General features: G+C 49.6%; 1 protein-coding gene across 2 annotated transcripts in view; it reads right to left on the reverse strand.

Moving 5' to 3' along the window:
* Positions 1-2,789: 2,789 nt before the first annotated feature.
* The window catches only part of ABCF1 (ATP binding cassette subfamily F member 1), a 48,659-nt gene continuing 28,054 nt past the window's right edge, over positions 2,790-23,394 (reverse strand). For both annotated transcript variants that reach the window (XM_084840841.1, XM_084840840.1), the window contains exons 16-28: positions 18,801-18,940; positions 16,486-16,634; positions 15,340-15,423; positions 14,953-15,077; positions 13,498-13,610; positions 12,816-12,987; positions 11,911-11,985; positions 11,477-11,547; positions 10,039-10,071; positions 7,550-7,718; positions 6,494-6,558; positions 5,561-5,633; positions 2,790-3,319 (exon numbers count right to left, since the gene is read on the reverse strand). In XM_084840841.1, the coding sequence (XP_084696967.1) occupies positions 3,153-3,319; positions 5,561-5,633; positions 6,494-6,558; positions 7,550-7,718; positions 10,039-10,071; positions 11,477-11,547; positions 11,911-11,985; positions 12,816-12,987; positions 13,498-13,610; positions 14,953-15,077; positions 15,340-15,423; positions 16,486-16,634; positions 18,801-18,940 (1,436 nt within the window). In that variant the 3' untranslated portion in view covers positions 2,790-3,152. The remainder of the gene's footprint in view (positions 3,320-5,560; positions 5,634-6,493; positions 6,559-7,549; positions 7,719-10,038; positions 10,072-11,476; positions 11,548-11,910; positions 11,986-12,815; positions 12,988-13,497; positions 13,611-14,952; positions 15,078-15,339; positions 15,424-16,485; positions 16,635-18,800; positions 18,941-23,394) is intronic.

Raw genomic sequence — 23,394 nt, forward strand, 5'->3', positions numbered from 1 at the left:
TACTTTGTGTGGCAGTATTTCTCTACCCTTGGCAAAATGGTTGAGTTGTTCAGAACATGTATGTAGCCCTTACCTATGGGCTGGACCATTCTGAAGATGCATGCTACTTGGCTAAAGTTAAGCCAGTCTGGCCCTTGCTAGCATATGAGCTATTCTGGAGGAAGAGATTGGGCTGGATCTAGGAGCTGCCTTGATGGCAGGGCTCTGCTCATGGGAAGTGCTGTTGCTGATTTGGGGGGGATCCCCTCCAAAAGCTCACACCTGACCCTCTGGGTAGCATTTTCAAGAGGCTTGAGGGGCGTGGGAAAGTCTTCCACCAGTTGTTACAGACTACTAAATCTTGGTTCAAGCTGTGGTGTATATGCATAGTAAGTCAGTGCAAGTATAGGGACCTATGAAATGAACAATATGTAGTTTAGCCTTGGTAACCAAAATGATTTGAGCTTTCGCCTAGTGGAACCTCGCAGCATGCTGTCCTCCATTCTCCCAGTCTATTAAAATGTCACACACTTCCCAAGTTACAGTAAGAATGAATGCTGTGGAAGCCTAATTTTGTGTTGTTGACATTTTTCTGCTTGTATCTTTCCTGTTGAACTAACTTACTCTCAACCTTCAGTTACTTTTGAGCATGATTGTTTTTCCAAATATGCCCTTCATCGATGAATAGTAATGCTACTTGCTCCTTGACACCAGAGGGGCAAAGAGAGAGCACATAGTTTAAGCTGTGATGATCATGCAAACCAGGTCAATGACTAAAGGCTAAGCTGCTGCTTTAGTTCTTTGAGGTACTGCTTTTGCTGAAGCAAAAGAAGCACTGCAGCCTGATGCAAAAATGTTGCTTTGGGTGTGATTTGTAACTTTGCTGGCTGAGAAGAACCCCCTAGGCAGGATTTTAAATGCAAAGAGCATCCCCTTTGGTAGCCTGCTTGTTCAGGTTTGTCCTTGCCTCTCTCTCAGAGCAAAATGGGAACACTAGTCCTGAGGTCCAGATTACACTAGCACTTTTTGGTTTTTGCAGTGTAGTGGTCAGTGTGGGCCCTGAGACACAGAGATGCCTAACATGCTTGTTGAAAGGATACAGGGGGCAAGTGGGCAGGAGGGAAGAGAACCACGGGTGTTTGCATATAAAGCTTTTGCAGCAGCAGCCCCGCCCTGCCTCATTTGTGCAATTTTAAAGAGGGGTCCTGCTGTCATTTTAACTTTTAACGCTCCTGTTTTCCTACCACTGCTTCTATTTTGTCTCTTACCACACACGCACACCCACACCCACCCCTAATCCATTAAGACAGAATAGCTGGAAAATGCCGCCTTTGGTAGCTTTGGAAGCAGTCTGTGTAAATACTACCGTGAGATCCCTGGAGAAGGGTAGGATGAAAACGCAACTGGAATAAAAAGGAAGCTTCACTGCGCTGTCAGACCACTGATCTATCTCAATCACCCTAAACGCAGCAGCTTGCCAAGATTTCAGGCAGAGAGATCCTTAAGACAGATTGTACAAGAGAGAATATTGCCACTGAAATTCACGCATGCACATGCCCATATGTAGCATCTTCCCCTTGCACTGAAGGTGACTGCCTGCCAAAGGAGGACAGGAGTCTTGTGCCTTCAATAACTGTTTAAAAAAAAGAATTTTCAGCAGGTAACTCTTCTCACACGTGCTTCCTCCAAATGCATGTAGGCAGCAGTACACCTCTTTCTACCTGGGCCACTTCACTTGCATCAAAGATTGGATCACGAGGTCAGAGCATGACTCCGCAAAAGTGCGCTTCTGTGTGTGTACATACCAACGTGCTTGGTGTGCAAGAGCAGTCATCTGCATTCTGGATAGGATCCACTTTCTGTCATCTTTTCTAACGTCTATTACTAGGTTCGTGCACATCGCTTTGGCACACTTTGTAAGAGCATTAAGGAAGCTATGTCTACTATACCCATAAGATCACAGCTCCCTTTCTAGCAATGAGTGGCCTTACTTCTAATGCACACTTCACGGGTAGCAAACTAAAGGCAGGGGACATGCTTATAGTCAATTCACTGAAATCAACGAGATTTAAGTCAGCCATGTCCCAATGATTTCAATGGTTCTACTCCAAGTATGACTACATTTGGATCCAACTCATTGGGATCCATTGCAGCTGTAGACTTTTTCAGAATCCCAAGATTAAATTAAAAAGCATGTTTCTAGACCTCATGGATGCAAGGGAGACGTTTAAAAAGGAGAGGACTCCATGATCTCAGTAGCCTATTTTTCAGTCTCTCCTTTACCATTCCACTCTTGGGCCTACTTTGCAACTTGAATCTAACCTACCACAAGCAGCAGAGCCTCGGTCTGCTACTGCTTCTGGTACTGAATGGGATTTGTCACGCGCGAGAGAGATTTGCTTTATTACCTCAAATTCAGAATATAGCCCACTACATCTTTATTTGTTTTATTGAATTTCTTAATCGCCCATCTGGCTGGTCACCTGGCCACTCTGGGCGATGTACAATAATACACTTCACTTCCCATCCACTTATCTCTGTTTAGGGCTCTAGGCAGCAGACAGCACTGCTTATAGTGCTGAGCTGAAGACTGGTCAAAGGGCCACCCACAGCCGAGCAGATGCCACTTGCGTGCACTAGGTGGAACTTGGGGTAATGCCAAATTGGAGTCCTCCCGCTCAAGGGGGTAGCTGAAAGGCTTGCCCTCGAGTACTTGCATCCATTCTGCCCCTGCTCAACCAGCTTGAGCCTATCCTACCATCTTGTCCTTGGCACCTGTTCTCCAAAAATAAAGAATCAAAGACAGCCCATCCAGAAAAGCGTCCTTCACATTTTAATTTAATACGTTTACATGACTTTGCTCCAACTATTCCCAAAAAGGGAGAGGGGCAGGGAAAGGAGAGGGAAGATCTGTAAAATGAGAGAGGCCCTCCAAAATGTCTACCTCAGGGGAAATACCCTGTTCTGAGGCACACCTGCACTTCGCCAGTCCCCTCAACATTTTTGACTTCCTGCTTGGTGGGGAGAGGAGAAAGAAAATCAAGCACATGCTCAGCGCCCTCCCCTGGCTGTCAGAGAAGCAGAGTCCTGTTTCGTGAGGAGGAGGCAGAGCTGCCACTAGGAAGACAGGCAGCGGCCGGGCATCTCCTACAGAGGCTCCGCCTCTTCCAGCCTCACTCCCGGGGTCGATTGACGAGGACTTCGCCCAAGGCCTCCAGCACTTCACGTTTGTAGTCTTCAAAGTCGCCATCTATCTGGTTGACTGTCTGGTCCTCCACCACCCACAGATGGCAGTTGGTCTCTGTGATAAGCCGAGCGTCATGGCTGACCACGATCACAGCTGCAGGAGTGAAGAGGCGGAGCAGTCAGCACAGCCCCCACCATGCTGGAAGTCATTTCCTTCCCACCTCCCACAGACCATGGGCCCCTTTTTTTGCTTTCAAGAGCGGAGTGGCCGAGAGCATGAGCAGGCTGTGCCATTTTCAGATCCAACACTCACGTGCAGCTCTGACTGACAGGCAGTGTGGTGTAGTGGTTAGAGTGTTGATCTAGGATTGGGGAGATCAGGATTCAAATCCTCACCCGGCTGTGAAACTCACTGAATGACATTGGGCCAGGAATTACCGCTCAGTGTAACCCAGCCATCACCAACCTGGGGTTCTCAAGATGCACTGGACTACAACCCCTGCCATGTTTGCTGTGGTTTATGAGAGTTGTAGTCCAGCACATCTGGAAGGCTCCAGGTTGGGTACGGCTGGCCTGACCTACCTCACAGGGTGTTTGTGAAGATTAAAAGAGGGGTGGGAAGCCACGTGCACCATCCTGAGTTCTTAGGAGAAATATCAGTTGCTGGAAAACGCAAGTGGGAGCGGGCAACTGTACTCATGTCCTGCTTGTGGGTTTCCCATTGGGTTGGCCATTGTGGAAAACAGAAAGCTGGACTAGACAGGCTTTTGGTCTGATCCAGCACAACTTTTCTTCTATTGTGACGGGTGAGATAAAAAACATATTAAGTAACAAATCTTACTACAGCCACTCAATGGATTACCTAAAGCTACCCATTCTTTCTCAGATTAACCCCCATACCCCAATTTGCGGTCTTAACACTGGCCTACTTTACAAGGTTACTGTAAGAACTACAGAGTTAACGGCCGCTTTCACACAATCATTTTGACCCATAGTGGCTTAAATAAACCACTCTGGTTTGTGGCATGTGCTGGGTGCCCTTGAGTACCCAATTCTGTAACCCAACCCCCGCTCGTAGGTTATTGTGTTGTCTGAACCTGGCAAGGGTGGCTTGTTGGCATGGTTAACAAACCACCCAGGACCCATGGGCTGTTCTAGGGTTGTGGGTAGTTTATTAACTACACCAACAACTCACCGTTGCCAGGTTCAGATGACATGACGACCTACAAGGGGGAGAATGGGTTACGGAATGGGTGCCCAGGGGTGCCTGACACATACCGCAAACCACGGTGGTCAAAATGATTGTGCGAACCAGGTCAATGAATCTGAAGCATTCTGAACACTCTAAAAAGCACAATATAAATACTTAACCACCACCCTTCCTCTCGTTCAAGGAGTGCCAAAGATCGTGTATTTAAACAACGAGGGATCCCAAGAGTTCGTTTTCAGAGGTTTACAACTCAGGATTATCTGGAATTTGCACTCCTCATCTACAGGGAAAACAATTCCAAGCTGTCTCTGCCACACCCCCTTGCTCGTGATCTTGCGCCCTTCACAGGCCTCAACGGAGCAAGTTGTGGGGAGTGCCTCACTCCAACCATCTCTACGCACCCGAGATAAGAAACCCGCTGTCGTTTTCCAGGGACAGATAACATAACGGCTGCAACCCAAGAACCTGCAGTACATGTGTACAAGTGCTTGAACATACTGGGGCGTCTTCCTCCATTGCTTTCCCCTAGCAGCAGCACTAGAGGCTACTGCTGAAGCTCTCCAGGATCTCGAGGCCAAGGAACCACAGCTCCATGGAAGAGTGCCTGCTCTGCATGCAGAAGGCCGCCGGGCCAATCCCCGGCAGTTAAAAGGATCAGATGGCAGCGATGGGGAGGACCATTCTCTGCCTGAGACCCTGGGGAGACTCTGCCAGTCAAAGGAGGCAATCTGGGCTGAGATGGGCAAATAGTCTGACCTGGTAGAAGGCAGATCCCCCATGTTCCTATGAATTTTGGAGGCAGCTTCTTAGGCCTGACCCTGGGGAAGGCAAGAGCTCAAAGATCCCTACTACAGCCTCCCCCAACCTGCTGCCCTCCAAGTGTGCCAATGGTCAGGATTGCTGCGACTTGTAGTCCCAAACATCTGGAGGGCACCAAGCTGGGGAAGGCTGCCCTATGACATCGGCAAAGCTTGCTGTGCTACTATCTGGAATGAGGCTTTAGCCACCCAAGTAAGGTTTTTCCTTAGAAGACGAGTCCTACCAGATCGGACCGAAGAGCCTCATCCAGATGCAACTAGGAAATTTACAAGGAGGACGTGAATGAATCAATCCTCCCTGTTGGGCTCATGCATTTGATTTGCCACCACCTTCATAAGCAGCTCAGACCAAGAGGCTTTCACTCACCCCCTTTGTACTCATTGATGGCATCTCCCAAGGCATCGATTGACTCAATATCCAGGTTATTTGTAGGTTCGTCCTGCGGGTGGGGGAAGTCACAAAGATAACATTCATTTAAGGGGAAAGGACACTGCCTGATGCTTCTGACATGGGGCGGGAGGGTGGGGGACATGATTCCAGAGCATGGATTCGCCTTGCAGCATTTGCAGACTGCCACATATTCAAGCACTAGGATCCAGAAGCCAATGTGGACCTCAAACAGGTGCCAGAATCTACAAGGCTGAATCAGTGGATAGCTAAGCAAGGGTGTGAAGCAAATAGGAAGTGAATGAGATGAGGCTGCCCCAAGGGTGACCATCCTTTTGTTTAAAAGAAAAGAGAGAGAAGCCCTTTCTGTGGCCTCTCTGCTTAACAGATGCAAATCTGGGGTTGTATCCAGGATCCGCCTTCTAAGAGAGGATGGAACCTTCTGTAAAAGGAAGGAGTCCACTCGTGGAAGGTCCCTCTGCCTCAGTTTCGGGGAGCTCCCCTTGGCCCTCCCAAGCACAGCTCACCCCATTGAGCAGGGTCTCCTAACTCTCTGTGTAGCGTTTTCAGGGGGCTGGAAGGGCTGCCGTGGGAAGAAAAGGGAAGGGAAGTCCACTTCCACCAGTGCAGCTGATCCAGCTTAAATCTGGGTCCAGCCCCCTTACTGGGAGAGCCTCTGTACTCTACTGGGAGAGGCTGCAGTTCCTTGACTCTGTCAAGAAGCCCTTGTCCTCCTGTCCAGCAAATGATCATCTGGCAGGGGGACGCAATAGAAGGGAAGTAGCTGCCGGTCTCCATCCAGACGTCCCACACCCCACTTGCAGGGTTCAAGGCTGTGATGTGGCTTTTCGGGCAGGGGGAGGGGGGAATTGTTTGGGATCTGATTTAGCATGTATGGATACTGGGACTCACCAAAATGAGGACATCCGGCTCTCTGCAAGCCAGTTCAGCAAATACCACACGGGCTTTCTGTCCCCCTGGACAAGAAAAAGAGCATCAAGTGGAGAATTAGGAGAGACTTGCCCTCTTCCCCCAAAGGTGCTGCAAATAGGATCTTGTCTGCCCAACGCTGGGGGGCAGAGAGTTGGTGAAGGATCGGAGGAGGTGGGGTCAGAGCTTCTAAGCCAGGAACTCAGCAACCTGTGGCTCTTTGGATGTTCTGGCCTACAACGCCCACGATCCCTCCACCACTGGCTATGCTGGCTAGGGCTGATGGGAGATGTAGGCCAAAGCCCCAGTCCCTTTCGACAGCTGTTATGTCTCTCAGCCTCTCCAAGCCCTCCACCCATCTCCCCGGCCAGCTTCTCAAGGCTGAGATGGAACACCAGCATTAAATACTTAGCACAGCCTGCCCCAACCTGGCGCCCTCCAGATGTGTTGGGCCACAACTCCCACCATGCCTAGGCAGCATGGCCTTAGCAGGATGAGTCTTAAGAATCTGAGAGCCCAGCTGGATCAGACCAGAAGTCCGTCTGGTCCAACATTCTGTTCACCAGTGGCCAACCAGCTGCCCACGGGAACCGCACAAGCAGGGCAGGAGTGCAAAGCACCCTCTTGCTCATGTTCCCCAGCAACTGTTGTGCATAGGCTCACTGCCTCTGGTACTGGAGGTAGCATATAGCCATCAGGACTAGTAGCTATTGATAGCCTTATCCCACATGAATTTGCCCAGTCCCCTTTGAAAGCCATCCAAATTGGTGGCCAACACTACATCTTGTGGTAGTTAGTTCCATAGTTTAATTATGCGCCCTGTGAAGAAGCCCTTCCTTTTATCTGTCCTGAATCTCCTACCAGACAGCTTCATGGGATGACCCCGGGTTCTAGTATTCTGGGAGAGGGAGGGAGAGGGTAAAGTGTTCCTTGTGAACACTTCATTTAAGCCCGACCTCCCTTACAGGCTTCTTCCCACCACCCCTCTTCTCCCAAGACGATCCCTGCTCCGGCTCCCCACCCCACCCCTCTGCCTACCGGACAGCTTGCAGATCTGGATGGTGTGGGCATGGCTCTCCAGGCCAAAGCGCCCCAGGCATTTGCGTGCATCCTGGTAGGGCAGGTTGAAGTTACGCTGCAGGTACTCTGTCGCCGTCTCCTGCATGTTCAGCTGATCAGCATATTGCTGGTTGAAGAAGCCGATTTTCTACCAGGAGGGGGGAAGAAGGAAGGAGGAGATTTCAACCACCTCAAACCTACATCATGTCCTTTGCACAGTGCTGAGAGGCTGGGGTTCAAGGATACACAGCCTTGATCCAGGGCGCCCTTTGCAACTCTGCCACCCAAACAATGCGTTGGATCCAGACTTCATCATGCTTAGGGTAGACCCCTTGAAATCAGTGGGACAAATTAGTCATCACCAAGTTACTGCCCACTGATCTCAAGGGTCTACTCTAAGCATGACTAGATCTGGATGAGACCCTGTGCCTAGTCCTGACCTTTTTGATCCCATCTTGTCTCAATCGTTTAGGGTAAAAGGTAGGCAAGCTGGTGTCCCTTTTGGATGATAACTCCCATAATCCCTAACCATTGGCCACGCTGGCTGGGGCTGATAGGAGTTACAGACCCAAAAATCTGGGGGGTGCCAGGTTGCCCACCCTTGGTTTAGGCTATGCTGTTGTCCTAAAATCACAGCATCCAAGCCATTAAGGCCAAGGCTGTGTTACGAGAGATCTCTCTGGCTCGTTGCTTGAGTAAACATGGGAGCCAGGCAAGCAGATACACTAAAATGGAAAAGAGGCACCCAAAGATGGGAGGAGCATGTCACTGGTAAACAGGAAAATCCTACCTATTTAAAAAAAAATATACCATCCCACCCCCAAGCCAGCAGAAACCAAAGACTGAGGACACACTGCCTTCATGCTATGAGTGAACACTGGCAGAAAAGTGTACACCTGAGCCCTTGCAAGACTGGGGGGGGGGGGGGGGGGGCAGCATTGGATTGGTCTCTGAGCAGGCAAGTTCTCAGACACATGTTCACCAATGAGCATCCCTTATTGTATAGAGAAATAAACTCTGGTCTGTTGCATTCATGGAAAAGCTAACAAAACAGGTCAAGCATTATAGAACCGAGTCATACATTGATAATTTTTATGGAATCTGAGAGTCACTTATTAACTATGTTAATAGCTATAAAGACACCACTGCGCCTCCATCAACTCATGGAACTTGCTGGAGAGACTTGGTAGGATAAGACTTTGGAAAAAAAATGTTTTGAAATATTTTCCCCTAGCTTTGTATGTATATAATTACGATGAGTCTACTGTGTCTCCTAATTAATTTGGACTGAGGTTGACTGTGTGTACCAACTGTATCCTGTGTTTGATCATTGTGTATTTTTGATGTGATCGGATCTTACATCCTTTTGTTATAAATGTAAAATTCAATTAAAAACGTTATTTTTAAAATGACATGTTCTCCAAGTCCAATTCCTCCCTAGGGATCCTTTAAATCAGGGGGTGGGCAGACTTCAGGCTCGTGGGAACTGCTTTGTTTCTTATAAGAACCCCAATACCCATAAGCCAGAGTCTAGTGCAAAAGAAATACACTTCGAATTCAAGAATTCTAAGCCCAGGAATTTGTTCTGAGTACCAGAGCTGAGTCCTTCCACACAAGAATCCACTCTTGGTGGATTTCATTTCAAGCTTTCATTTTAGAAGTATAATTGGGGGGGGGGGGAGGCATTTTGTTGCTCCTAATGGGAGTCAGAAATCCTTGCTGATCTATTGCAAATCACCCCAAAAGACTACCAGAGGATCCAGATCTACCTTTTGCTCACCCCTGCTTCAAACTGCAAAGCAGAATGTTCCCCTAGGCCAGGTTAAAAGGACTGCGAGCTACGCTGGGCACCCAGTCGAATGTGCCAGCACAGCTAAGCAGAGACAAGGTCTCTCCACACTGCACTGCTTTCAATGGAGCCAACTCCCGGATACGCTTTCCCCATCCAAACAGATGTGAGGGGCCGAGAAGGTGGCTGAAGGGACAGGGAAAAATCCTCCCCTTTGTCCTGCCCTTTCTCTTTTATGGGTGGGGAGATGTGATGCAACAACACCACCACCACAAGCAAAATACACAGATCATGGAAGTTCTATCCACATTTATCCTTGTTCTTAACTAACTTTTATGCTTGCAACAAACCCTGCAAAGTAGGTGAGAATGAGGGACAGCAACTTCCTCAAGTCCCAAGTAGTAAATTTCAGGACCAAGGGGGAATTTGATCCTGGGCTCTCCACATCTGATACCAAGGCTCTCTTCATCAAACTAGCTTGCCTAAAATACAGGCAGGTGGTCCCTTGGACATGTGTCAGCCAGTGTGGGTCCTAAAGCAGTTATGTTCATGGTCTTGGAATAAACCAACTTTCAAGAGAGCTAACCCTTTCCATTCTGACGCACTGCCTTAGATGGAACCTTTTGCTCCCCCGATTTCTTCCAAAGACATCCCCCATTAGAATGTTGCCAATACTTACTAGCCTGTGGTTCTTCCTCATTTCCCCTTTTGTCTGGAAAGGAAAAAAAAGGGGGGAGGAAACACAAAGTTAGGGTGGACCCCAACAGTCTGATCATCTTCCCCGACATTAAAGCAAAAGATTCGGTTCAGGAGCTCAGAGTTCAGGGCCAAAATGCAGCCCCTTCTGGGACAGCGCAGTTGGCAACAGGGCTGGATGGAAAGGAAGAATTCAGTGCAAAGTTAAGGTCTGTGGGGAACATTTAGGAGATGTGTAATTCTGTCTATAAGCTTGTGTGGGCAGTGACTACCTTATTTTATTTAAGTTGCTCTAAGAACCTTTTCAGCTGAAGAGGGAGGTGAAAATGCTTAACATAAAAGAAATAACATGTTTTTATTTATTTCTATTTATTTCCAACATTTATATACTGCTCCACACCTACACAGATTCCGGAGCGGTGACTAATAAAAGACAAAAAGATAAAAAAATAAAACACCATATTAAAAATGTGTTATTTTAAAAAACAGAATACCAGTAAAAACCATGGATGGTCAATCAATGAAGGCTTCCTGAAATAATGTTTTCAGGAGGTGCTGAAAACAATGCAATGTTGGTGCCAACCTGGCCTCCAGAGGCAGGGAGCTCCAAAGAAAGGGGGCCACCACACTGAAGGCTCTTCTCCGGGTGGACTCCAGTCAGGCCATAGGTCCATGTGGAACCACCAGGAGCATACGCTCTGATGACCTCAGTGATCAGGAAGGTTGGTAAGGCGCTCTCTCAGGTATCCTGGTCCCAAGATGTTTAGGGCTTATACACTAGTACCAAAACCTTAAACCTGGCCCGGCAGCAAAGAGGCAGCCAGCGCAGTTCCCTCAGCAAAGGAGTTACAAAGGAGCGCCTTAAACCCTTTTGGGAGGGTTTAAGCAAGTTCCTCATTAGGAAAACACTGGATTGTTGTTTTTTCACTAAAGCCCCCTTCACTCATGAATAATGTGAAGTGGCAGGCACATCTGGAGAAGCCCTTGCTATTGCTTCTGTGGAAATGAAACACACATTCCAGTCTTTGTCAGCAGAGGCACAAAAATACAAGTAATTTAGAGTATCTCAGGAACAAAATGGAATTATGGAATGATCTCTCTGACGAGGTCTGCTTGGCACCAACACAGCTATCTTTTCGGTGCCAGGTCAATATTCTTTTCTTTTCCCAGGCATTCGGCAGCATGTGATGAGTTTTAATTGATCCTGGATTCATTTTATGGTTTGGCTGATTGTTCAAAGTTGTTTTTACATATATGCTATCTCTGTGTATACTATCCGTTGTACTTTTTATATTTTGCATATTTTTAAAATGTTTTTAATCTTTGTAAACTGCCCAGAGAGCTTCGGCTACAGGGCGGTATAGAATAATTTTAAAAAGGAGGAAACCCCAAACATCCGAAGTCAGACAGGGTTCACTTACCGGTGTGAGCTTCCCCGTTAACAGCAGCAGCAGAGTACTCTTCCCCACACCATTGGGGCCCACAATACAGACTGAGGGAGACAGAAAGGGAGGGCACCATGGTCAACACTATGTTCCCTTGTTGTTGTTCAGTCTTAAGTCGTGTCCGACTTTTTGTGACCCCATGGCCCATAGCACACCAGGCCTTCCTGTCCTCCGCTCTCTTCCCATGCTGCATTAAGGCAGCCTGACTTGGTGGGCCGCAAAACTTTTTTTTAAAAAGAGAGAGACAAGCAAACTCTCAAGCAAAACACTGTTAACTTGTTAAACGAACATGCACTGGTGAGGATTCCCGCTGCAGCAAACAAGAGGCACAATCTGTATGCGCACAGAGAAGGCAAAGCGAGCACATGCTCTGGCATGGACGCCTCCGTTTTGCTTTTCGAGTCACTCACTTCGAGACTCCATGTCGATTCCAAAGTCCAAATTTTTGAAGAGAGGCTTCTGCCCTGCATAAGTGAAGTCCACACCTACGGGGAAGAGCAAGAGGGAGGGAGCGTACAACAGGAAAAGCTCTGATCAAGAACCGCGGAGGTGGCATTTCTTCCCACAAAGGTGGCACAGACTCCTCCTCACAGGCGAAGAGGACTCCTGCTTCTTTCAGGAAGCCTCAGTGGCATGCAGAGCTATAGGACATGAGGTATGTATATACGTGTGTAAGTAGGCGAGTGGGAGACAGGCTGCACCTCGCTCTGGGCTGAAGCAAAACCCTCTAGAATATAACAGAACAAGGTGTACCCAGGAATCCTATGACACAGGGGTGGGCAGACTGCAGAGCCTGCGATCCAGCTGTGACACTGCTGCCTGACACCCCCCACCCCACAGTGACACAGATGACAGTGACACATATGCACACACTGGGGCATCTTTGTACAGGCCTATTACATGTGCATGGGATGCCAACATCTTTACTGAGGGATTTTCTAGCAGAGGGGGAGAGAAACACAAATCCTTCCTCCCCCAGTTGGTCAACGTTCACCAGCAGACCATGAACCATCATGCCTACCCGGTCTGTAACCAACGGGGACCTCTGTTTGGGGTTAGGTTAGACAAAAGAGAGGAAGGAATTGAACCAGGCTCCCAAGACTCTGAGGCACGAGAATTCAGAGAGCTTTAAGGTTTTTTTTTTTAAAATGGCAGTATGTACAGTAGTATAGGTCCCGGCCATTGTCAAAGCGAGTCAGTGCTTTCCAAGAGAAGAATGCCCTTTTAGCGAGACAGCCGCACCCGCTGCATGCCCCAGTTCCCTCCACCACCAGCTCCCCCCCTTTGCACTGCCCCTGCAAAGAGAGGCCCGTACCATGCAGGCCCAGAATGGGTGGGCTGAGGGGTGGCGGGTTCGGAAAGGTGAATTTCACAGTATACTCCTTGGGCCGCTTCAGTAGCTCGGGGACCTCGCTGGCCTCCTCATCTGGGTTCTTCTTGCGGCACTTCTGCTGCTTGCGGGTCAGGGCCTCCTTTGTCTGCTTTTCCTAGAAATGGCCAGAGGAAGACAAGTTTGCTCTCTATTGGCAAACTTGTTTGACAGGCCCAGTCTAGGCTGGCACATGCTTTCAAGCTGACCAAGCAGGAACACTTAAAAAGTGCAATCCTGTGTACATTTACTCAGAAGGAAGTGCCACTGTGTTCAATGGTGCTTGCTCCCAAGTCAGGAGCGCAGCCCTCGAGCATCCATCAAGAGCCAATCCTATCAACTTCCCCAATGGAATGAAAGTCTCCTCCTAACCTTCAAGGACATACAGAAGGTCAAGAGTCATGAGTGACATGTGATTTTATCCCAATTGTTATGGCTGTTTATTTCCTGGGAATGAGAGCAAGAAGAACAATTGCGGCGTGTAGTTCTGTAGATTAACTCAGCACGAAAGTTCTGCCTCCTTGGCCTGTTCTGCTGTCAGTTGGCCCACAGAGGAGAATCTCACCATGCAACATTTTCCCCCTCCAAGGCTGCGTGTCCTGTGATACAGTACAAACTAGAGACTTACTGCCTGTTTTGTGGACTTCCCTCCAGCCTTGAGGTCTTTCAGCTTCTTCTCTTGCTTCTCATACTGTTTCAGCAGCTCTTTCTGTTTCTGCTGATACATCTTCTTGAAAGTCACTGGAAGGGGGTGGGGAGGGACATGCCTTAAGATCCTAGAACCACCTTGCTAGCAAGCTAACCCATCGTGGGTTATGGCGATTGGGTACAGAGCTGCTCAGCAAAAGCAGCAAAAACCCCTGCCGCTCTTCCCAATCGCATCTGCCCCAGCATGCCTCAAGCCTCCCGCACCGGTGACAACCCCTCCAACAATGCCGAAACAGCAATTCAGAAGGGCTGTCACTCATTCACCAACCCCTTTTTTAATTTTTCAGTCCCTGACATTTGTGCAAATGGGGCCATGATATTTTTTAAAATTATTTTTCAGCCTCTGGAATGTGTGCAAATGTGATTAACTTTTGTTGTTGTTTTTTCACAGATGTGCAAATGCGCACTTGTGGCTGTCGGATATGTGTAGCCGTGCCTTGGCAATACCCTTCAATGCTTCAGCTATCAAAGGGAAGGAAGTGCAGTATGAAACATACAAGGAAGTGGACAAGACGAGCTGGCATGCACGCTAATTTGTGCACCGTTTGACAGTGACAGGTCTGGAAAAGGAAACAAGATCACAAATGTCTGGGGCTAATTTTTTTTTAAGCTGGGGAACAAAAAGGGGTTGTAATCAGAGTGGGGAGTGGGACAGGACAGGACAGGCAGACAAGGCAGGTCCTGCTACATAGGACACTGGGATACCAAGTGGAGGACTGAGTGGGAAGGATGGAGAAAACAACCCACAGTGAACCTGATTGACTATTGGGTGCACCGTGGGTTGTCTGAAAATAACCCACGCTGCGTAGCTTATTCACAGGGTGGGTAGCTGTGTCATGCGAACGCAGGTATGGGATAGGCACGCGGTCCTGAAAAACTGAATCCCTTTCTATAGTCACATGACTTTATTCCAAGTCACAAGATGTGTGTTCTTGCTCCCGTGGGAACAAAGAAAGCAATTCATGTTGTATCTGCAGTGAATGGAGCGGGGCGGGGGGACAACACCTCTGGGGCATGGAGATTTCACAGTCTAGTAACGTTCCACGCAGACAGGCAAGCTTGTTTGACAAGCCCAATCTAGGCTATTTGCCTCAGCAAGTCTAAATGCCTCAAATTCCATCCCATTTTGAAGTCTATTTTCAGAGTCAAAATCCAGCATTTGTAACTTGAAATTGAAAGATTTCTACATCTTGCAAAATATTGTTTCAGTTCTATGAACTAGGTACCTTACACGTTTATTGGCTGAGCATCCTTGGTACTGCATTTTCTTAACCAACCCCCCTGCCCCATGCAAGAAAACCTAGCAGCAGCATTGCCCTTGAAAACTGACACTGCGCCCTGCCTTCTGATGTGTGGGACTGAAGAGAGCACTCACTATAGTTCCCCCGGTAGTAAAAGAGCTTCTGCATGTCCAGGTGAATGATGTCTGTGCACACATCGTCCAAGAAACCCTGGTCATGGGATACAATAAGGAGTGTTTTCTTCCACGTCTGGAGGTAGCTGAAAGACGGAGAGGAGCAGAAATGGAAAAAACAAAGAGTTAGAACTGGTCTACAAGGTTCCAACAACCTCTTACCTTCACCAATTTGTATTAAGTAAGGAAAGAGGGTGGGCCCAGGGAAAAGGGGCGTGGTGTTGTGGGGACATCTGGAGGGCTGGATGTGGCCCAAGGGCCAGAGATTCTACACCTCTGCCATAAGCCTTGCCCACAAGCTGAAGGAGGCCCCCAGCCAGTGACCCACATGGCTACCCAGCAACTCACTTGTTAAGCCAGATGACGGCATTGAGATCCAAGTGGTTGGTGGGCTCATCAAGCATCAGCAACGTGGGCTCCATGAACAGTGCTCTGAAAGGGGAATATGGTTAGCAACAACTACCCTAGTGGTACCCTCTGGAAAGCCACGTGCCTTCTGCCAGTTAGGATGCACGAGAAAGGAAACAGGCTCACTCGGGCAGGAAGGGCTTATGAAGAGAGTGCCCCTGCATACTTGGGGGCTCCTCCAACTGGGGTTAATTAGAGAGGGTCTACACTGGCCTTCCCCAACCTTGTGCCTTCCAGATGTGTTGGACTACAACTCCCATCACCCCCACCCAGCAGGGCCAGTAGTCAGGAATGCAGGAAGCTGTAGTCCAAAGCACCTGGATGGCACCAGGCTGGACATTGGATGATTAGCTGACCCAAGCTCTTAAGTACAGAGAGGAAGAGAGTGGATCTGGGAGGTGCAGAAAAAGAGGGGTATATGCTGTTTATGAAGAGATACCCTGAGAACAATTTGTTACAGGGCAACTAATACATTGAATAAATACATGAATTAATTAATACATATGATTCTTTATTACTTCTTTATTGCCTATTTATTCCACTGTTCACTCAGGGCAGTGTACACAGTCACACACACCCCAGTAACAACCCTGTGAGGTAGGCTCAAGAGGGGGTGAGTAACCCCAGGGTCACATGGTGATCTTGGTGGCCAAGTGGGGATTTGATCCCAGGTCTCCCAGACCTTCTGCATGCAAAGCAGGTGCTTTCCCACTGAGCTATGGTTCCTTCACCCCCACCCCCCAAAATCTATCTATTGAAGAAAGAAAAAGGAAAATCCAGAAAGCTTCCAAGGAATTAAGGTATCTGGCGTACAGCAGGCTCTAAAAAAGTATGGACAGGTAAGACATGCTTGACCAATGAAAACTGTGTTTGCATCTCGCCTGATGGCGATCCATCTCCCTTCGAAAACTTATTTGTATCTAAGGTGTGCGGTGAAGCAGGAGAGATTGGTTAGCTGGGTGGCCTCTCTACCCCGAAGCCACTTGCAGCGGGAAACAATGTTCGCTGAGCACGCATGGCTGCCCACCACTCCAGAGGCCACGCCATTCACCGGCCCCGTTTCTCCATCTCTTGCCTCGTGATTACCTGGCCAGGGACACCCTCATGCGCCAGCCCCCAGAGAACTTCTTGGTTTGCCGGTTCTGCATCTCAGGGTTGAATCCCAAACCAGCCAGGATTCTCCGAGCTTTGGCCTCAGCTGCTGCTGCTCCCGTGGCCCGCAGTTCCTCATAGACCTGGTAATTGAGGCGAGGGGAGAAAATGCACACCGTGATAGGGGATCAACAAAACGGAACAGGTCATCCGTTTCAGATGCTGCCCCATCAGCGGATGGGTGTAATGGGAAGAGAAGGAGATGCCAACAACATGGCTCAATGAAACCAGCATTCCCTACTTAACTCTCTCAACAGGTTAAGCCCCCCACCAGCACCCCTCCCTCACACAGAGGAAAATGGACACCCTACTCATCCTTTAAAATGTTACATCACTTTTGCTAAGCTAGCAGAATTTGTGCTCCATTCTTTCGGTGCACATTAAACGTTGGGCGACCCACACATAACTTTTCACGCGTGTTTTATTGATTTATTTGATTTGTGCCCATCTTTCTACCAAGATAAATGGCACTCAAGGTAGCTCCTCTCTTCTCTCACCCAGCATGCAATTCACTTGCCCACCTTGCAAGCACAAGAGAAATGCCACAACCCATTCATTCTCTTGCCTTTGCTCATAACCACATTTGGTCCTTTCTCTTGCTCTTGGGTAAAACTGATACAAGCCAAAAGAACCTAAGAACCCTGCTGGTTCAGACCAAGACTTCCCTCTAGTCTAACATTCTGTTCATACAGTGGCCAACTAGCTGCCCACAAAAAACCCACAAGTAGGACATGAGGGCAAAGCACCCTCCCGCCCATGTTCCCCAGCAACTGGTGTCCATAGGCATACTGCCTCTGGTACTGGAGGTAGCACATAGCCATCAGGACTAGTAGCCATTGATAGCCTTTTCCTCCAGGAATTTGTCTAACCCCCTTTTAAAGCCATCTGAATTGGTGGCCATCACTACATCCTGAGGTAGCAAATTCCATAGTTTAACTTTGCACTATATGAAGAAGCCCTTCCTTTTATCTGTCCTGAATCTCCCACCAATCAAGCTCCATGGGATGACCCCAAGTTCTAGTATTATGAGAGAGGGAGAAAAATGTTTCCCTGTCCACTTTCTCCACACCATGCATGACTGAATACACCTCTATCACGTCTCCCCTTACTCGCCTTTTTTCTAAGCTAAACAGTCCCAGGCGTAATCTTTCCTCAGAGGAGAATTTGTCCAGCCTCTCGATCATTCTGGTGGCCTTTTTTTTGCACCTTTTCCCAGTTTACAATGCCCAAGCCCCAGGATCCTTTCCTATTAGAAACCATTCCACTTGGCAGCATTGGAGGGGAGAGGGACAACACAGGCCAATCCCTCATCTGGGCTGGGAGCAGCTGCCATTTGGCTCCTCATCTCCCAGAACTGCTTCCTTCACTGGCCATTTCCCCTGGAATGAACCTTTAGAAAAACTTATTGCCTGAATTTACTCACTGTCATGTTCCCTCCCCATCCCTTTTAACTTTTGCTACATGTTCATAGAATCATAGAATAGTAGGGTTGGAAGGGGCCTACAAGGCCATCGAGTCCAACCCCCTGCTCAGTGCAGGAATCCAAGTCAGAGCATCCCTGACAGGTGGCTGTCCAGCCTCGCCTTGAACGCCTCCAGTGTGGGAGAGCCCACCACCTCCCTAGGGAATTGATGTCCCTATCTATGTTTATTAGATAGTAAGCCTGGCAGAAAGAGGCTGTGCCATCTTAAAATTTGTATACAGCACCTAGAAAGGGGCTGACAGGGCAGACCTCTTGTACTTATCATGCATCACCCAGAAGACTTTTTTTCCCCCTTTCCCTCCCCATCCTCTATTCCTTGAGTGTCATGTCTTTCTTAGATGGTAAGCCTGTGGGTAGGGTAGGGATTGTCTTATTTTACTGATTAATTGTAAGCCGCTCCGGGAGTCTTCTTTTGGCTGGGGAATGCTGGGAGTTGTAGGACTTTTTCCTGTCTAAACCTGCATAGGATTGCACCCTAAAAGACACCATTAACAGCATGCTGTTCCCGCACTCTTCCAGTGCATGATTGTAGGTGAAGGGGTCATTTCTATCATTGCAAGGGTAGAACAAACATGGTAGAGCTGCCATAAGAAGGGCTACGACCTTACGGATGAGCCCACAGGTGTTTGTGTTTAGGGGAATCAGTCTCAAGACATGTTCTGGCTGATGTCAACCCCACTTCATGCAAGAATTTAAAAGTGCGTAGCCCAATCACGCCCCAACTCCCTTGCACAACGCTAACAGGCTGGCAAGGACTCCCACATACCTTCTCCAGACATTCTGCAGCGGTGTCCTCCCCTTTCTCCAGCAGCACTTGCAGCCGCTTCTCCTCCTCCAGCAGCTTCAGCCGCTTGGTGTCGGCTTTGAGCACCGCTTGCACTGCGGGGGTCTCATCCGCAATCACCTCTGTGGGGACGAAGAAAGCAAGAGCGTGGGGTGGCACAACGGGCGCTGCCTTTAAAGCCTAATGGCAGGGCGGCATGGAACTCTGCACAAAGAACTGTCAAGACACTCCAACAAACGAACAAAATCCATTTCTGGAACTGGATGGCGGCGGGGATGGCAAAAGGGGATGGGCAATGTGCTTGCCTTCTTCATAAAATACTTCGTCATGCTATGAGATTTGTTGCTACAGAAGCTAGTGTCATGTGGTGGCTAAGAGACTGGACTACAAATCAGGAAGTCCCTGGTCCTATGCCAGTAGGTGGGGCATTAGGGAAGCCACATCCTGTCAGCCTCGGTCCCCCATCCCCCCCTGCAATCTGCAATATGGGGGAGGAATAACGCTGACTTGTAACCTACAGGGTTGCTATAAGGATTACAACTAGATTATACACGTGAAGCTCTTTGAACACTTGAAAGCACTGTGCAAATGTTAACAACAACATATTTTACTATCCTTTTTCTTTATTATAATGTGGTGACAGCTACAGCCCACAGGTTTAGATGGCTGTAAACGGGATTAGACAAATGGAAGATAGGTTTGTCAATGGCTATTGGCCATAATAGCTCAGAGGAATCTGTTTAGATGTGGAGCGGTATATACACATTCTAAACAAATACAATAAATAGATAAGAACCCCCAGGCTCATATGCTACTGAATACCAGTTGCTGCCGGAGGCGGGGGGTGGTAGCGGTGGGAGAGGATAGCCTCCTTGCTCTCCTTGTAGGCTTCTTGCTTGGCCACTGTGGGAATGCAGATCCCCAAATAGAAAGGCTTTTGTCTGACCCAGCAGGGCTCTCAGGCTTTTACTATGGCTATATAGGGCTGCTTTGGAAGACAGCTAAGCCGAGGCCCATACCTTGCCTGCTCACCTAGAAGGTGCAGCAACTAGATTAAATATTTTCAGATCCTCGCTCGGCCATGAAGCTTGTTTGGGTGGCCTTGGGCAAGACAGTCTCTCTCCTTCTAGCCTATTTCAAAAGAATGTGGATGAAGTGAGATGAACTTTGTCACTTTGAGCTCTTGAAAGGAAGAGCAGGATAACCAAGGCAAAATGTAAAAATAAATGCCATGCCAAGGCATGATCCAAAGGCACACTGCACAGCTACTTTGCTGAAGCTAAGTGTCTGTGTCTTGGTTTGGCGGTATCTGGCCAGGGGACCACTCAGGAACCCCAAGGACACCACCTTCAGCCAGATGGAAGAAAGATTGGGATTCAAATGCACTGGACCTAGGGTGAAGGAATCGATTGGTGAACTTCGCCTGCCCCATGCAGGGCGCTCCGCCCTCTTCATGCAAGAGGAAGAGGGTGGGGCACACATGCAGGGCACTACTGAGCCGGATGCACACGAGGCAGAGCAACACAAGTGAACTGAGAAGCGGGGGGAGATGATGCATTTCATAAGGTTAGGTAAGAAAGCTGTAAAACAGGTGGGGAACACGTGGCCCACCAGATTTTTTGGCCTACAACTCCCATCAGCCCTAGCACACCTAGCCAATGGTGAGAGATTATGGGAGTTGTAGGCCAAAACTTCCAGAGGGCTGTAAGTTGCCCATCCCTGCTGTAAAACCAGCCTGGACCACTAAGAAGTTTAATCCCAGCTTAGCCACCAAGTTTTGTGGGTGGCCTTGAGGGAGTCACACACAACTAGCCTCCCTCACAGGTTTGTTGTTAGGATAAAAGAAACAAGGCTAAATTATAAGTTGCCATAAGCAACTGGGGCAAGGTAGAAAAGAAACCCCAACAAAGACATGAATATGTGGCCTGGGAGAGCCAGGGCCTGCAGGAGAAGCCACCACCACCACCACCACCACCAGGGAAGAGGAGTGCTTGCTGCTGCAGGGCCTGCTGCCGCCGCTGCCGCTGGGCCTGCTGCTGCCGCCGCTGCCACCACCACCAGGCCTTCCCTGTGGACTTCTGCCTGGCAGACCGCCAGTCCCTGCAGGACCAGGCCCCCAGGTACCGAGCCAGCTGTGCTGCTCCATCTGCCCCTCCCTGGAGGGGCTACATAAGCTGGCTGGCTGAGGTGACCTGGGAGAGCCAGGGCCTGCAGGAGAAGCCGCCGCCACCACCACCACCACCACCACCACCACCACCACCACCACCGGGGAAGAGGCGTGCTTGCTGCTGCTGGGCCTGCTGCTGCTGCTGCCGCTGCCACCACCACCACCACCACCAGGCCTTCCCTGTGGACTCCTGCCTGGCATTTTTAAGGGGATTTTAATTGTTTTGTTTGTTTGTTTTATTTTGTTGGGGGGGATTTTGTTGTGTTTTTAGGGGTGGGTAGCCTGCCTGATAGGCGGGAGTGAGAGGGCATGTGTCCACCTGATGGAGGCAGTGGGGGGAGTGTTGGGGGCCAGAAGAAACCGAGGCTGGGCGGCAGGCACTGGCGGAGCGCTAGGGGCAGGCTATGCCACGTAAGGGGAACAAGGGAGAGATGTGTAGTATCTGTCCCCTGCTCCGGGCCTGTCCAGAGCCAAAGGATGGCTGGGGGAGGCGTGACCCCATCTTCTGGCCTTCGTTTGCTGCTCTGCAATGCCAGGTCTGTTACCCAGAACACCTCCCTCATCCATGACATGATCCTGGATGAGGGTGCAGACCTGGCATGTATTACGGAGACCTGGCTGGCCGAAGCTGCTGCTCCAACCCTTGCAGCCATGTGTCCAGCCGGATTTTCGTATGCACAGCAGCCGAGGGCTGGGGATCGGGGAGGGGGAGTGGCTGTTATCTACCGAGAGTCCTTGGTCTTCACCAGACCCCCTCTCCGGGAGACCAAGGTTGCTGAGTGCATGTACTGGAGGTTGGGCCCGAAGGGCAGTCTGGGGATTCTGCTCGTGTACCGTCCACCCCGCTGCATGACTGACTCCCTGGCCGAGGTGCTTGAGGTGGTCTCTGATGTGCGTGTACAGTCCCCTAACTTACTGGTGTTGGGGGACTTCAACGTACATTCGGAGGCCATCCTCACAGGAGCACCTCGGGACTTCATGGAGACCATGGCCTCCTGGGAGCTGCACCATATTCTAACTGGGCCCACCCATGTAGCCAGTCATGCACTAGACCTTGTGTTTGTTTCTGGAGAAGCGGGGAGTGATCTGGAAGTCAGGGGTATATCCACCACCCCCTTGTCATGGTCAGATCACTATCTGGTGACGTTGGACTTCTCGGTTCCACAACCCCTCCGCAGGGGTGGAGGACCCATTAAAATGGTCCGCCCCAGGCGTCTTATGGATCCAAATGGATTCCTGAACGCGCTTGGGGATTCTCTGGAGCATGCCAACGGCCACTCGGTCGAGACCTTGGTGGGTGGCTGGAATGCCGCAATCACTGGGGCATTAGATCGGGTGGCTCCGAAACGCCCTCTCCCCCTGAACAGGGCTCGGACTGCACCATGGTTCAATCCGCGGTTACGAGCTCTGAAACAGGAGATGAGACGGCTAGAGCGCCGGTGGCGGAAGTCTCGCTCCAAAGACGATCAGTCACGGGCTAGAGCTGTATCTTCAGCCTATCACGTGGCGGTGAAGGCAGCAAAAAAGGAATATTATGCTGCCTCCATCGCGTCTGCAGAGTGCTGTCCCAGGAGGCTGTTCCAAGTGGTCCGGAGCCTGGTCGGTCCTGTGGCTCCAGAACCACTGGAGCATTCTAAGGCCTCCTGTGAGGCTTTGGCAAGGCACTTTGCAGATAAAATTGATCAGATTAGGTGTGTTACTCTGCACGCTGTGGATACAGTTAATGAGCAAGAGGCGGCCTGTGGCAAACCGGTTTTGTGGGATCGGTTCCAGCTTCTTCCTCCTGATGAAGTGGACAAGGTGCTTTCATCTGTAAGGCCGACTACCTGCTTACTTGATCCTTGCCCATCTTGGCTCATTATGAGCTGCAGAGAGAGACTGGGTAAGGGGATCAAGGCGGTGGTGAATGCCTCCCTTGAGGAGGGAGTGATGCCATCAGCCCTCAAGGAGGCAGTGATAAGACCACTCTTAAAGAAGCCCTCGTTGGATCCTCAAGTTCTGAACAACTTTCGCCCAGTCTCAAATCTGCCATTTTTGGGCAAGGTGATTGAGCGGGTGGTGGCGGTGCAGTTGAAGGCACACTTGGAAGAAACTGATTATCTAGACCCATTTCAGTCGGGCTTCAGGCCTGGGCATGGGACAGAAACGGCCTTGGTCGCCTTGGTGGATGATATGAGGAGGGCTCTGGATAGGGGTGAATGCTCCTTCCTTGTTCTCCTCGACCTCTCAGCAGCTTTTGATACCGTTGACCACGGTATCCTCCTGGACCGCCTGGAGGGGTTGGGCATTGGAGACACTGTATTGCGGTGGTTCCGGTCCTTCCTCTCCGGCAGGTACCAGACGGTAGCACTGGGAGAGGAGGTTTCAGACCCGTGGCCACTTACTTGTGGGGTGCCACAGGGTTCCATC

The sequence above is a fragment of the Heloderma suspectum genome, chromosome 2, assembly GCF_057233095.1.
Source record: "Heloderma suspectum isolate Gila_16-S chromosome 2, 16-S_ref, whole genome shotgun sequence".
Taxonomy (NCBI): Eukaryota; Metazoa; Chordata; class Lepidosauria; order Squamata; family Helodermatidae; genus Heloderma; species Heloderma suspectum.